Here is a 16,114-nt window from a genome sequence, read left to right as displayed (position 1 = left end):
AGTGCTGCATAGTCCTGTTTTTTGTTTCAGCTAGACCAGACTAACACGGCTGCATCTCTATTACTATTCACCTCCGAGAGACAGCCTAAGACCAGAGAGACTGATCTTGCCTGGCCAAGAGGGGAAGTCTGCCTGTACCCGGATGGGTGAGCATGACACTGTGTGCTTAGCATGTGTATTCTGCTTGTTTGGGAATTGTCAATACATAGAGGAGAAGGATATTACTGGGTGAGGCTCTTTCAGTGGCTAAAGATCCTGCAAAACCCGTAGGAAGTTACACCCTGAGCCCTAGGAACCGGGTAAGGGTGTGTGTCCCTACAGTGTGGAAGGGAGAGAGAAATTTGTGCAGGTAACAATGGGGGAAGTTTTATGGAGCGTAGGACTCAGGGGCCGGAGGGTGCAAAGTTGCCAGAGGGACCCATCCGGTGGGGAACCCGGCCAGCCCAGCGCTTCACAAAGCCACCCAGCAGCCTCGTCTTTCACCAAAGCCAGCGCACGCCACAGTCCACGGCCCTACCGTTTTGCGTAGCGACAATGGAGGGAGGGATTCTTGCGTCCGCCCCCAAAACGCAGCCACCGCGGGGTTGTTTAGCGGCACACAACACTAGAGACCTGTTTCGATGAGGACGTAACCAAAGATCCCTGTCCGGTTGAAATTTCATGGGCTGAGCAGCAATGTTCCCTCTCATTTTTCCATCCATGTGTGGAATGCATTTTGTTCTGGGCACCAAAGCATGTGCAGATGTGCACCACCCACGGAAACACACGCTGCCGGCTGTGGGTGATGCACTAATCAGCTGGGCGGCATTTGAACCTCTCCTGGGTGGCCCCTCAAGGGCTCAGCTTCCAGGGAACTCCGGATACCAGCCTCGAGTAGCCCTTGGGGGAAAAAGCAAGATTTTCCCAGGCTGGGTCCTTGGTATGCCGTTTCTACAGAACGAGGGCTTGGCTGGGTGATCAGCCCCCACACCAGCCGGCTTACAGTGGTACCACGGCGCGGCTCAGCCAAAGCAGCCACCCGCAGCCGCGGCCAGACACCCAGGCGAAAGTCCAGACCCAGGGCTGTCCGGGTCTTCCTGGCCTCCCAGGCTCCAGAGAGGCTCTGCACAGAGATCAGCTTTCATCCACGGCTTCCTCTGCCTGGCAGCCGGGACTGCAAGCATGTGGGGAACTGGGTTAGAAGTTTCTGTCCCAGCCCTTCGGTGACCTCTGCAGAAATGCTGCTCCGTGACTTGCTACCCACTAATTCCCCCGGGGCAGCGCAACCCAGAACCTCCCTCTTAAGCAACCGCCTCCTGGGGCCGGGGATGGGGAAGGGAGATTGTCTTTTCCATCTTTCCTCAGGGACAGACGTGCCCCCCCGTGGCACAAAACATCTCCAAAGGGGGAACAGGCAGGGAGACGGCCTTGCAGGGGGAGAAACCAACAGGGGCAGAAAGGACCAAGCCCAGAACGGACCACTGTGATGAGCGAGTTCAAGGGTGGCCGAGATACGGCCCATGGCCCGCATCCGGCCCGTCCTGCTGCTCCCCTGCCCTCAGACCAACGGGGACCTGGGGGTAGGGGAGTTCACCAAGTCATCTGCTGTTCAAAGCCTCTGGCAGCTCCCTCTCCCCCGTAGGGGCGCCCAGGGAGGCGGAGACCAGAAATCAAGGTTCGTGAAGCGGCCCCCCCTGTAAAAATGATCACCCACCCCAATGCAGTCTGACCCCCTGTGTAGCAGGGACCTGCCCCGGTATAACCGGAGGGGAAAGGAGGCAGGTGAGCCGTGGCAGGGAGCTATTGAAAGAGCTGGCAGGACCCCGGGTTGCAACTGGCCAGTGCTTGTAAGGAATGGTGAGTGACTTGAGTAAAACTCCCACCGCAGACCCGCTCTCGATTTAAGAACCGCCACCGACCCGGGGAACTGGCGGAATTGCTTTGCTAGCGGCTAATCCCTCTCCCTGCTCCGAAATGTGCTCCTGATTTCCAGGCTGGCATGTCTGCCTTCCACACTCCGCCACTGTCCGCCTTTCTGTGCCGGGCTGTATTCCACATTGCTCCCTGGGGCGGTCCTTTCCAGACAGCGACTGAGTCAACCCTTCGCCTTCCCTTTGAGATCGATCCAGGGCCTTGAGTCCGGCCCTCCGAGGCAGGTTTCTAACCCGCTCCTCCTCCTCGTGGCTTTTCCCTGCCTCCTCCTTCAATTCTATCAACCACCAACCTGACCCCGGATCCCAGCAGCGGGGCCAGACACACAGGGGAGATCGCGTCGCTGCTCTTACTCGACCTGATCCCTGTTTACACAGCCCCGGATCGCACTCGCTTTTTGGGCTACAGCGTCGCCCTGTGTTCACTGTGGTTCACCTGGAATCTCTCTCAGCGGCTCCGCTCCCCAGGATAGAAGTGCCCACCCCAGATGGGAGGCCTGTGGGGTCTTTGCAGGCTGTCCCTGCTCACGGGGCACTTTGCAGCTTCCCACTGGCCACCGCTCCTGACTTGGAGCTTGAGGCGGGGGCGAGGCAGGGGGAACCCCAGGAGTGTAGGGATGTGCCAGCCACTTCCGGGAGAGGGGCAGGGACCCCAGCTTGAGAAACTCTGGTGTGGGACCGAGAACCGCTCCCTGCGGGACCCTGGAAACAGCCCCCGGCAGCGTCCATCCGCAGCTGCACGGAGGCCTGTGGCTCAGCCGGAGGGGTGGAGCTCAGGAGCTTGGGAAGCAGCCGCAGCGTGAAACCGACAAGACTCTGGTCAGTATCACAACAGCCCTTCAGACCCCAGAATCATGTCCCTGCTGCTTGGGAACGTTTGTCCTGCCGGGTTTTCCCCTCTGCCCAGAGCCACCAGGGATATTCCTCAGGCTCAGACGGGTCTGGTGAATGTTCACAGCCCTGCTGAGTCCCACAGTCCAGGGATAGAAGCAATGCACACACATCTCACACACACACACTACACAGACACACATGTGCACTCGCACACAGACCCACCACACACACACAGACACACATGCACACTACACACACACACACACATACACAAATGCACACGCACACTACACATGTAGACACATGCGTGCGCGCACACACACGCACACACCTCACAAAGACATACTACATGTCACTACACACACATACAAACACAACCCTTACTACACACACGCGCCCTCAGAGACACACTACACCCCCCACATGTACACACATGCACACATACCACATACAGACACACCACATACACACATAGACGTAAACACACACTCTGCACAGATACACTACACACACATGCATACACACATGTACACACACCCTCCCACATAATACACGCTACACACACCCCACACATGTACACACAACACACACCCGAACACACTACACACATATACACACAGGTACACACTCAACTTTCTACCTTCAGGTTCTCCGCACAGTTGACGAGTTGCCCGCCGCCAGTTTTCCCGCGCAGGCCGGACTCTCCAGCGGCTCCCGTTTGAATTCCCCACCCCAGCCGCCAGCCTGGGAGTCCAAGGTCCAACCCAAGGCGTGAGCACGAAGCCGTCGCATGGGGGGTGTCGTTTCCCTTGTGAAACGCGCGCGGCCGGGCGCAGGGCTGGGCCATGGCTCCGCATCGCCCCGCGCTCACGCCAACGCCGTCGAACGCTGGCCGAGCTGCAGGGCCCTGTCCCGCCCAGGCGCCATCAGGGTGCCGGGACCCGGCTGGGGGCGAGCAAGAGACACGCCCGGGGAAGCCGCCAGCCTGCCACTAGGCCTGCCAACCCCCGGCAGAAGCTTGCCTGCCAGGAACCCGTCGGGTGGGATCAGCTCACGAGCCCAACCGCGCCAACGTTGCACCAACGCAACCGCCCCGCTCCTCGGGACTCGCCGCGCGTCCCCCTCCTGCCTGCGACTCGGCGCCCACGTGCGTGTTCACCTGTGGGGCTCCGGTCCCGTGGGCCCACTCCCCTCGTCGGCTCTGCGGGCCGTGGCCCCCGAGGGCCAGAGGGAGGTGAACGGGAACGGCTCCGGCGCCGGCCTTCATGCAGCAACGGAGCGGGCGGCTGGTTCCGCGCCGGGCAGCACAGCGTGAAGCCGGACGGCGTGCGAGACGGCCCGCCTTCAGCCGCCCGTCGGAGCAGGCCCCGGCTGCCCACTCCCGCCCGCCGAATCCAAGCATCGCATGACAGCCCCCCGCAGATCCTCGCGCTCCTGCGCAGCCGGACGGGTGACGCCGTGCTCCAGGGTGGAAATCCGGCCTGGCTGTCGCGCAGCAAGAGCCCCGCATGCTCCGGGCAGCTGCAGCTAGCCAGACAGGAGAGGGTCCCTCCCCCGTGGAGCCGGCCCCTCCAAACCCGGAGCAGGGTGGATCCCACACGGCCCCCTGCCCCTAGCCCGCTCCGGGCACCCTGCCAGCCCCCCGCTGGGGTTCGCCCTCCGCCACGGCCCCGACGCTCCCCAGAAGGAACGGCTCTGGGCTGCAGGGCGGAGGGGCAGACTCTCCTCCACGTAGACTCAGCCCGGCCCTAAGCCTCTCGCCCAGGAACCGAGCCCAGATGCACCCCGAACCGCCCTTCACGCACCCCCCCCAAAGACCCCCGTCGGGCAGCAGGGGACAGGAGAGACAGGGCCTAGGGGAGGGGCCAGGCCAGGAGAGGGGCATCTCCCCTGCTTTGCCTGCTGGGCCAGGCCGGGCGGGGGGAAGTGGGGGGTTGGGGGGGGTCACACAGGAGGAGGTGCCGGGTGGCTTTAGCCCAAAGGCGGAGGGGGCGGGGCCTGCTCTCCATCCGTCACAGGGCATAGCCCAGCAGCACGGGGGACGCACGCAGGGTGATGGGGGTCGGCTGCAGCCTGCCCTGAACCCCAGGCCGGGCTCCCACCCCAGGCAGCCCATCCCCCCCCTACCCAGCAACCCTCCACCTCTCCCCACACTCCCCCCAGTAACACCCAGCCCCCTTGCTCTGCGGCCCCCAACCCCCCACTCCACAGCCCCCAGCGTCAGAGCCCCCGGCCCCCCCACTGCCGCATGCTGGCCCCAGAGCTGCCACCCGACATGTCCCATCCCCCACAGACACAAGTCCTCCCATGCTCCCCCACCCAACACCCGAACAGCCCCTCACAACTGCCCCCAACTTCTCCTGCTGCTCCAAGCCCCCCAACTCCTCCTGCCACCCCAGCATCCCCCAAACTCCCCATGTCCACATCACCCCAAAAATCCCCCCAAACACCTCATTCCACCAGCCCCCAAGGTTCCCCCACAACTCCTCTTCCTGCCTCCCCATCGTGCCCCCCAACTCTTTCTGCCTCCCACATCACCCCAAAACTCCCCCAAACACCTCATTCCACCAGCCCCTCATATGCCCCCCAAACTCCTCCCCCAACACCCCAGCCCCCCAATATTCCCCCTCCCCCACTCCGTCCCATTCATCCTTCTCACCCCGAAGCCTACATCCCCCACTCACTGCAGCCCCAACCCCTCCCATGCCCCATCCCCCCCACAGCGACTCCCTCAGGAATCCCCCCCAACTCCCCCCCCAGCTGCTTCCTGCCACCCCCAGCTTCCCACCAGACCCCTTCCCTGGCCACCCAACTGCCCCCCTTCTTCCCCCGCCCCCAACTCCTCCCCCACTCCTTCCCCAGCCCTCCATTATCTCCCCAACTCCTCCCCCTGCTGCTCCAGACACCCCCCCAACTTCCTCCCAGACGACTTCCCCGCCCCAATTTTCCCCCACACTCCTTCCCTTGCTGCCCCAGACACCCCAACTCCTCCCACTCCTTCTCCCCCGCCCCAACATCCCCCTAGACTCCTTCCCCTGCTACTCCAGACACCCCCAGCTCCCCTCACAAATCCCCCAACTCCTCCCCCTGTTGAGACCCCCCCCACTTTCCCCCAGACAACTTCCCCCGCCCCCAACTTTCCCCCACACTCTCCCCCCAGAATCCTTCCAACTCCTCCTCCGCCCCCCAACTCCCCCCACACTCTCCCCCCAGAATCCTTCCAACTCCTCCCCCGCCCCGGAACTCACCCCACACTCTCCCCCCCACAATCCCTCCAACTCCTCCCCCGCCCCCAACTCACCCCCACTCTCCCCCAGAATCCTTCCAACTGCTCCCCCCCCCCCCAACTCCTCCCCCGCCCCCCCACACTCTCCCCCCAGAATCCTTCCAACTCCTCCCCCGCCCCCCAACTCACCCCACACTCTCCCCCCCCCCCACTCCCCTCCACACTCCCCTCCCTCCACCCCCACTCCCCCCAGCCCCCCCTCCCCCGCCCCCCACACTCTCCCCCCCCACACTCTCCCCCCAGAATCCTTCCAACTCCTCCCCCGCCCCCCAACTCACCCCACACTCTCCCCCCCACAATCCCTCCAACTGCTCCCCCGCCCCCCAACTCCCCCCACACTCTCCCCCCAGAATCCTTCCAACTCCTCCCCCGCCCCCCAACTCACCCCACACTCTCCCTCCAACTCCTCCCCCGCCCCCCACTCCCCCCCCCCACACTCTCCCTCCAACTCCTCCCCCGCCCCCAACTCCCCCCCCCCCCCACACACTCTTTCCCCCGCCCGGCCACTCACCGGCTCCGCGCTCCGCTCCCGTCCCGGGCCAGGGCGGCTCCACTGGCTCCCATCGCCCGCCCCGCGCTCCCCCGCTCGCGGCTCCCACCCCCGCCGGAGCCCCCAGCGCCAAGCTCCGCCCGCCGCCTCCCACCCCCCTAGAGCCCCCCCAGCGGAGCGGACACCGAGAAGGAGCCGCGGCTGGGGAGGGGCCCGGCTCGGGGGGGTCCCTACAACCGGAACCCGGCCGCAGCGACAGCCCGGACCCTCCCCCGATCAGCCCCCCTGGGGGCCTCTAGGGGCAGCTGCTGCCTGTTGAGCAAGGCAGAGATCCCACGTGCCCCCTATGGAGTCACCCCGCAGCCCCCTGGCCCTGCCCCTGCCCCTGCCCCTGCCCCAGGGGTCAGCATTCCCTGGTGGGGAGCATGCCCCATACCGTGTCACCCCTGCAGCCCCCTGGCCCTGCCCCTGCCCCTAGGGGTCAGCATTCCCTGGTGGGGAGCGTGCCCCATACCGTGTCACCCCTGCAGCCCCCTGGCCCTGCCCCTGCCCCTAGGGGTCAGCATTCCCTGGTGGGGAGCGTGCCCCATACCGTGTCACCCCTGCAGCCCCCTGGCCCCTGGCCCTGCCCCAGGGGTCAGCATTCCCTGGTGGGCAGTGCCCCCCATACAGTGTCACCCCTGCAGCCCCCTGCCCCCTTGCCCTGCCCCTAGGGGTCAGCATTCCCTGGTGGGCAGAGCCCCCCATACAGTGTCACCCCTGCAGCCCCCTGCCCCCTGGCCCTGCCCCTAGGGGTCAGCATTCCCTGGTGGGCAGAGCCCCCCATACAGTGTCATCCCTGCAGCCCCCTGCCCCCTTGCCCTGCTCCCAGGGGTCAGCATTCCCTGGTGGGGAGCGTGCCCCATACAGTGTCACCCCTGCAGCCCCCTGCCCCCTGGCCCTGCTCCTAGGGGTCAGCATTCCCTGGTGGGGAGCGTGCCCCATACAGTGTCACCCCTGCAGCCCCCTGCCCCCTGGCCCTGGCCCTGCCCCAGGGGTCAGCATTCCTTGGTGGGGAGCGTGCCCCATACAGTGTCACCCCTGAAGCCCCCTGCCCCCTAGCCGTGCCCCTTGGGGTCAGTATTCACTGGGAGGGCAGAGCGCCCCCTATGGAGTCACCCCTGCCGCTGCATGGCGCCCAGGTGCTGGGCTGGGCCCTGGGCTCATTCAGAGGAAAGAGCGCCCCCTACTGACTGCCCCTCACTGCTCCTAGGGCACAGCACCCGCAGCGTCCCATTGGTCAGCTCCCGTCCAATCCCCATCCAGACAGTAACCCTGTCTGGCCCTGCTTAGCACATTGGAGCTGACAGCATCCGACCCGAGGCTGCACCAGGGCACTTGGGGCCATGGCATCCCCAGTAGAAACAGCACAGCCGGTCAGTGCATGCTGGCAACGGGGCCACAGCCAGGCCCGCATCAGGACGGGGACCAGCGCCGGGGGCACCCAGGGGGCCTCTGTGACTGCGGCTCCTGGACAGGGCCTGGTTCCCTGCCTCGTTGTAGTATTGCCGATGATCAAAACAGCCAGTCCCTGCTGGCTGGCTGAGCCTGGTGCACTAACCATTTTCAGAATTTATTCCGCACATGGCCAACACCAAAAGAAAACTTTAATCCACACCCCACACCTGTGAGGAGAGGTCCCTCTAATTTTGTCCATCCATATGCAGAATACATTTTGTTATGTGCACCGAGGCAGGTGTGAATGTGTACCACCCATAGAAACACAAACACAAACAGCAAATGAATCTCTCCTGGGTGGCCTCCCAAGCGCCCAGCGCACAAAGAACACTGCTTTTGGGATAGACAAGGACTGACCTGCATGTATTAATCCTACTGCTCACTGCTGGATAGAATCAAACTGCTCACCTGTGAGACATAAGCCCTATACTGCACACAGCCAGTGGAGAGTCTCCACCATCCCAGGGAGTAAAATGCTGCTCTTTTGCATGTTACCGCCTGTGGCCATGCTGTGCAGAGCCTCACACTCCCAGACACGCATTTGAACTCAGAAGCAAAGCTCAATGAAACCAGCTGTGCAAAGCTGCTGCCTTCGCTCCCTGGAACGAGTGAACGCCGCGCTCTGCTCCTGGCGAGCCGTTTGGAGTCGTGACTATTCTCAGAAGGCGACCTGCAAAGTTGACATTCACTTGGCACATTCCCCACCGGGGCTCACAAATCCCGTGTCCTTGTTTGCATTTGCGGACTGGCGGCCCTTACGTAACTAACCAATGCAGCGTGAAATGCACATTTGTGAATATTACAGTCAAGTCTGTCATTGGCCACGCAGACGGTTGTGGTAAATTCCAAAATCACGCAGGATTGTTTGTCTTTGCTGCTAATCCCGGGCACCGCCCAAGGGGAATGTCAGATTGTATAGGCAGTTGTTAGATTTGCACTCTACACTTCACAAGGGGAGTGGGAGGTTACGGAAGCAAACCCAAACAGCCCTGCAGCACTCGGCTGTTGACGCAAAACCTGGCCTCTGGCAAATTGGTTTGCCTCTTTGTGACTCAGTTTCCTCCATCTACGAAATGGGGCTAATGACATCGAGGCCTTTTTATCCAGCACTTTGAGATCCACCCAGGAAGCGAACCAAATGAGGGCCAAGCACCGTGATTTGTTATCCCCCAATTAACTCCCAGTGCAATCAACAAACAGCTGCAATTGACAACTGGGGAACCGGCTGCAAAAATAATTGGTGAATAATTCTGAACAAATTTAATTAAATGAATGGAGATTGCCTGTCTCCTAGAACTGAAAGGGACCTTGAAAGGTCATTGAGTGCAGTCCCCTGCCTTCACAGCAGGACCAAGCACCATCCCTGACAAATATTTGCCCCAAATTCCTAAATGGCCTCCGCAAGGATTGAACTCACAACCCTGGGTTTAGCAGGCCAATGCTCAAACCACTGAGCTATCCCTCCAAAAAATAAATGTGTCAAACAGTTTCCCAGTCTCTTCCCAGACAAGCCACTATTCCGGGAGAGAGAGGAAACAAAGGTGAACTGAACTGAACAAATGCTTTGCTACAACTTTGCTACTTCATCATCCCAGCTGAATTAATTACAGGGTCAGATCCCAAGTGGAATCAACTCTGGCTTCCCGCCAGCCAGGACCCAACCCAATAGCAGCGACGTCAAGAACCAAATACAAATAGGGTTTACTGAATGTCTTTTGAAAAGTTTCGGACACCTTTGTAGCCAGACGCTAATTACAGCCGCTAAAGAACGTAGACAGTCACCCGCACAACTACCCCCGGAAAAAGATGGACTTTGCAACAAACCCAGAATTCCGGGGACACACACAAAAATCTAACCAGCGAGCCCCGAGGGCCATCAAAACCGAATCTGGGGACGTGCCCCCGGGCAGGCACAGCCATAGCTCCCCCCGGAAGCAGCCCCCAGCCTGGGCAGGCTGAGCTGTGGGGCTCACGCAAGAGCCCCCCCCCCCCCGCTGCCATGTGGGAAGGGGGCTGGAAAGCGGAGACACAGCCGTGTGTAAATAAGATACCTGCCCCCTCCCCCGGCCAAGACAAGCAAAGGGCCTGAGTGGGGCTGTTTGCTCAGAGTTCTAGGGTGGGGCAGCCCCCCCCCCCGTCCTTGCTTTCCTGACAGAACCTGGCCTGGGAGCGAAGGAACCTGCCTGGAACTCGGAGGGAGGGGCAGGGGTTGCAGAGGGAAGCCCTTGGAGGGGACACCAGGCAGTCAGTATGTGGCCACATGGCTGGAATGGCGGCGGCAGCATCTCTCTGATGTCCAGCCCGTGGTCCAGGAAACAGGAGGACCCAGCCCACAGACGGGCCGGGGCGGGGATCCTGCCCCCATAACACACCAGCATCGGTCAGCAGCAAGCGGGCACACCGGAGATGGCTTGCCAGGACCCCAGGGACACAAGCCATTTGTCCACACAAAATTTAAATGAATGGAGATTGCCTATCTCCTAGAACTGGAAGAGACCTTGAAAGGTCATCAAGTCCAGTCCCCTGTCTTCACAGCAGGACCAAGCACCATCCCTGACAAATTTTTGCCCAAATCCCTAAATGGCCTCTGCAAGGATTGAACTCACAACCCTGGGTTTAGCAGGCCAATGTGCAAACTGCTGAGCTAACCCTCCCCCCATCACAAGCAGCTAAGGGTCCCACCTGGCGCCTCCCGGCAGCCCCGACGCAAAGGTCTGGCTGGAGCCCGAATCCACCCACCCCCGCTTACTGCATGGGGGACAACATGCCCAGTGGGCCCAGCCCGTCCCAGCGCTGTGGGGGGGCGGCTCGGACACTCCCCACAGAGGGGCAGAGCCAGAGCCCTGGTCACAGCAGGCACTCGCTGGGGGGCTCTGTGTGCCCAGCTGTGATATTGCCACCCTCTTGTCCACAGGGCCGGATGCCCTCCGCCCATCTCTGCGGCTTCGCAACTTCCCCCTGCCCCTTCCCTCTGTCGCCGGGATCTCAGGACTCCGACACCGGCACAGCCAGACTAAATGAGCGCCCCCTGCTGCTGCGTCAGGAGGTGCTTGGGCACCACGCTGCTGCTGGAGGGAAAATCCCACTTCTGGCACCAATGGAGAGACCTGGCATGGATCAGACACAGGAGAAAAACTAACGACAACAGCCCCTCAGGCACTAAGGTGTTTGGAAAGTGCTGGGTGTCACCAGAGAAGCAAGAAAGTCCCTGTGTTACTGGTCCCCATTGCGGTGGAGCCTGGGAATCCCCTCACAAAATCCCTAGGAGGTATCCTCACTCCCCACATCATCGATGGGGAAACTGAGGCACAGGCAGTTGACGTGGGTCACCCAAGGTGTCTGTGGCAGACCCAGTCTTCTGTGACCCAGCTGCTTAACTGCAGCCATCTTGAAATGCCCCTGGGAGTCACCCAATCAAGGAGAAGAAATAGCACCACTTGACCGATCGCCCAGGGCACAGGTCAGCAATTGGGCCAGAGGCTGCCCAGCCCCGGCCCTAAGGAGCCAGCTAGCAAGAGCCACAGCAGCTCGCTGCATGGAACATCCCGGGGCTGTCCATGCAGGGCAGCTGAGCCCGGCTGTGTCTCTGTGCCAGGTTTGTACAGCGCCTAGCGCATGGGGCCTGGCACCTCCCGCAACACCCCTACCGCATAGCAGCACCACCACCGCTAGCCCCGGCCTTCTGCCAGCCCCCCGCCCTCGCCCCACTTTGTGCCTGGGGATCTCAGCCAGGGTCGACCCCCACCGGCCTGGCTGTTCCTGGGAGACCAGCAAGGAGGCGGGCGCCCCAGCGGGCCGGCAGGGCAGCACAGTGCATGAGGCTGGATTTTGTGATTTCCCCGAGCCAAGCTCCTGAGAGAGGCCAGGGCTGACTTTGCAATGAAGGGGACCCCAGATACATCCCAGCGCTCACGGCCCCGAAAGGAACCCAGAGAACCGGGCTCAGGACCCGCCTGGCAGCCACCCCACCCCCTGCCCTCCTGTCCCCTCCGCAACAGAAACAGGGCCACGAATTACCTTGATTTCCCCGGGCTCCATCTCAGACCGCGGGCGGGAATCTGGCTCCTTCTCCTCCCTTGGGCACCTCAGCCAGGCTCCCCCGTCCGCCTCTGCCTGGCTGAGGCCGTCTCCGGGCAAGGCCAGGCGGCACCAGCGGGAACACAACACGCCCGGAAAGCTGCAATTAACTGGTCACCCCGGGCCTGGCCTGGCTCCCTGATGAGCGCTCACCCTACAATGAGGAAGCATCCCCAGGTCACCAAGAGCCCCACCTGCCAGCGGCTCCCGGCCCAGGGCTGTTATTAGGCACGTGGGTGAGGAATGGCAGGACCTCCTGGGCATTGTGAGCCACAGCAGGGTGCCTTTGTCTTACAGCAGGGCCCGGCCACGCCAGGGGCTGGACAGGCAAGCGTCCAAAGGGCTGGCAGTTTAACCAGACGGTTCAGATGACAGCCGGGGAAACTGAGGCACAGAGCGGACTTGCCCAAGCGTCAGTATCGCAGCCAGGAACTGGAGCTGGGTCTCAGGAGGGAGAGGGGGGATTGGCCGGGGGTTTGGGTGCAGGAGGGGGAGGGGGGATTGGCCAGGGGTTTGGGTGCAGGAGGGGGAGGGGGGATTGGCCAGGAGGTTGGGTGCAGGAGGGGGAGGGGGGATTGGCCGGGAGTTTGGGTGCAGAAGGGGGAGGGGGATTGGCCGGGAGGTTGGGTGCAGGAGGAGGGGAAGGGGGGATTGGCCGAGAGGTTGGGTGCAGGAGGGGGAGGGGGGATTGGCCGGGAGTTTGGGTGCAGAAGGGGGAGGGGGGATTGGCCGGGAGGTTGGGTGCAGGAGGGGAGGGGGATTGGCCGGGAGGTTGGATGCAGGAGGGGAAGGGGTCTGGGTGGCAGGGAGGGTGCAGGAGCGGGGTAAAGGTGTGGGGTCTGGGCATGAGGGGGTGCATGAAGGGGAGGGGAATGTGGGGTCTGGGCATGAGGGGAATGGGGCGTGCTTACCTGGCTCTATGCCAGGCATGGGGCAATGGGGGGCGTGGACTAAAATGACCCCATTGGATGCTGTGAACACCCGACGCCCGTGGCACCGGGGGTGGGCGGCAGCATCCTCCAGCGCCGGCGCCGTGGTGCGTGGGACACTGAAAACGGGCTGGGAGGCCCCGCGGCCGGGCTGAGTCACTCAGGATCGCGTGCTGCCGCCGGGGTGAGCGGCAAGCCAGTGGCCTGGCCACGTTCCAGGCGGCTCCCACCTGCCGCCGAACGGCCCGGCTGACTCAACCGGATACGCTGCTCAGCGCAGACACGGGACGGTGCCGGGCGCGGACGGGTCCCGCCCCAGAGGAAGCTGCATTTCGGGGATGGAGCCGGCGATTCCTTAGTAGGGGGCGTTGGCTGCCTGCAGCCCCTCTGGACGCGCCCACAGCTCGGGCCTCGGCTCAAAGCTTCCTTCACGCCCGGGTCTCCAGCCGCTTCTGAAGCCAGAGAGGCCACTGCTCTAGCGAACTCGCCGTGTGGGTCTGACCCGGTCACTCCCTGGGGGAGCCAAGCAGCCCCAGGCAGCCGGCCCGGGAGCCGCACGTGGCTGGCAGGCTGGGCCCCACGGCACTAGAGACAGGTTACCCCAGGGGTGCAGCTGCCCTTTATAGCCCCGTGCCCGGGGGCTCGTGTTTCCTCCGCTCCGCGTGCCAGCCCGTGGCCCGGAAGGGAGCCCAGAGGTCCAGGGCCAGGCCATTGGCACCCCCAAAGGCCTCCTCTGTCTCCAGGCAGTCCCAGCCTGGAGCAAGGCAAGCGCGTTAACCCTTCAGCTGCTGGTGGAGACGCCCCGCGTCCTGGCTAGAGCCTGGGCCCTGCGAGACCCGGGACGTGTTGCTCCAGGGACAGGAACCCAGAGCGGGGCAGGGAACGTCCACACACAGACGCCCTGTGAGAAGCGGCCAGAGAGACTTCGGGGGGGGGTGTTCAGGGTGGAGCTGATGGACTGTCAGTGCTACACCCACTGCAGGATCAGACCCCGGCTGGGCCTGGCTGGCTGTGGGCTGCTTGCAGCTGCCCATCGCCCCGGCATCTGGGCTCCGCCTCCAGTGGTGCAGAAGAAACCCTGCCGTGGCAGCTCACACGGGCCCATGCCAACCTGAGCCGGGGCGTGGGGGGGGCGACCTTCATCGCTGGCACAGCCCAGGGGCTAGTGATGGCAGAACTCAAAGCAGGCTCCGCCCCTCTCTCTCCCCCAGAGCGAGGTGGGGCAGCCCCTGGGGGGGTGCCGATATTCGAGGGGAGTGGCAGGGGCTGAACCCCAATGGGCCCAGGTGCGGCTGGAGCTAGCGGACCGGCCAAGTGGGCAAAGGGGCCACCAGGAGGAAGTGATCTGCCGGAGCAGGGCCCAGATGGGACGTTATGGGGAGCATATAGCTCGGGACCTGCAGATCCGGCATCCAAACAGCATCTGCGGTCCCCTGACCGGCCCCTCTCTGTGCCGCCCGGCGGGGGCACCGTGTGCTGCAGCGGCTCCCTTCCGGGGGCGAGCCGGGCGTAGCACAGTCCCCGGCTGGAAACGATTAGTGCGGGATTAGAGGCGGCCGGCTCCAGCCGGTCTGATGGGCAGAACACCCAGGCGAGGGGAGAGGCGGCCAGGACGGAGCGCGAGCCAGACGGGCCCCCGGGGCCTGGCGCTGACCCACGCCGCACGGCCCCTGGCAGCGTTACGGGGTGCTGGGCGGGCGGGCGCCCGGCGGGAGGCATCTCTGCGCCCGCCCCAGGGGACGGGGGGTGGATGTCGGCGTGTGATCGGCCCGGAGCTCTGCCTCCGCCCTGGGCACTGTGGCCCTGCTGCAGCCGGGGGAGGTGGTGCGCGGCCGCACTGCTCTGCTTTCCCGGTGCTGGGCTCAGGGCAGTGACGGGGGCTGTTACTCACCAAGAGCAGGAAGAGACGCAGGGGGAAGGGCCGTGGGGCCAAGCTACTGGGCGAGAACGAGGGGTGCAGGCAGCTGCCCCCATCCGCCCTGCATCTCTCCTTCCCGTCCCTCCTCCCCCGGCTGCACGCCTGCGCTCTCGGACGGCACCTGGGCTCTCCCGGCCACGGGAAGGTCCCCAGTTGTCACTAAGCCCCAGCTGCTGGAGTCAGGGGAACCTGGGAGACTCGGCGGTTGGATCAAGCCAAGCGAGCGTCTCACGGCAGCTCTGGGCTGGCCCTGCCCTGCCCTTACCCTCTTCAGACAGGGACTGCGGCTCCCTAGGAGAGCTAAGGTGGCTAAAGTTAACCATTTGCCCCTTGTCAGCCACGGCCCGGCAGGGAGAGCTCTGCACCACACCTGGCCCTGCATGCTGAGACATCAGCAGGCACCGCTGGGCCCAGGATGCTCACTAGCAGTATCTTCCCAGCTGCCCCTAATAGCAGGCCAGCAGTCAGACTACAAGCCCCAGCATGCACTGCTCGGATTAGCATAGCGCATGGCATGCTGGGATATGTAGTCTCTCACGCACACAAGTCTCCCTTGACTAACAAGGCTGCATTTCAAGTGTGCTGGGTGTGGCAGAACAACTTGGCTGGGAGGCTGGTAAATCTTTTACTGGCCCCTAAAATGGGGAAGGCTGGAAAGTTCTCAGCCTAGGCAGGAAATGCCTCTGGAGCTGGCACCAAATGGCCTTGCCATGCCAGCGGGGTTAGAACCCAGCACCTCCTGCCCTGGCAGTGCCAGAGCCACGGGAAATGCTCCACTGGCGGCTCCCAGCCTAACCAGCCTCCATGCCCTGCTCCTGCCCCCACAGCCCTTCCCCTCTGCGGAATTGCTGCCCCGCTCCCTGGCCGGGGGTGGGGGACTGCGTAGGGCACCAGAAGCCAAGCCGGCCCTATTAGGGCATGGGGAGCGATGAACCCCCAAACCAGCAGCTGGTCAGCAGGGATTTTATTAAAAAAACAGAAAAGTTTGGGGGCAAAAAATCAAAGTGAATCCCTGGGCAAAACGTCCCACGTGCCCAATATTTCTAGATAACCCCAGCCAGCTCCCTGGCTTGCGGCCGCCACCAGGACAGGGGGTGAGAGGGAGGCTGCGGGATCTCATACAGGCTCCCGGCCACCCTGGGAGATGGGCAGGAAACAGGAGGAAAGTCCCTT

General features: G+C 63.1%; 1 protein-coding gene across 6 annotated transcripts in view; it reads right to left on the bottom strand.

Moving 5' to 3' along the window:
• LZTS2 (leucine zipper tumor suppressor 2) overlaps nt 1-12,059 on the bottom strand; it is a 49,395-nt gene extending 37,336 nt beyond the window's left edge. Inside the window, exon 1 of one of the 6 annotated variants that reach the window (XM_089780237.1) lies at nt 12,035-12,059. In XM_089780237.1, coding sequence (XP_089636363.1) covers nt 12,035-12,055 — 21 coding nt within the window. In that variant the 5' untranslated portion in view covers nt 12,056-12,059. Of the gene's footprint in view, nt 1-3,384; nt 3,867-6,541; nt 6,698-12,034 lie in introns of those variants that run through there. The other 5 variants (XM_089780240.1, XM_089780238.1, XM_089780241.1 and 2 more) reach the window with 5 other exon arrangements.
• Between the last annotated feature and the right edge of the window lie 4,055 nt (nt 12,060-16,114).

Source organism: Pelodiscus sinensis, chromosome 8, assembly GCF_052426305.1.
Source record: "Pelodiscus sinensis isolate ZL-2025 chromosome 8, ASM5242630v1, whole genome shotgun sequence".
In the NCBI taxonomy this organism is placed as follows: domain Eukaryota; kingdom Metazoa; phylum Chordata; order Testudines; family Trionychidae; genus Pelodiscus; species Pelodiscus sinensis.
This window is presented reverse-complemented; position numbering and strand designations above follow the sequence as displayed.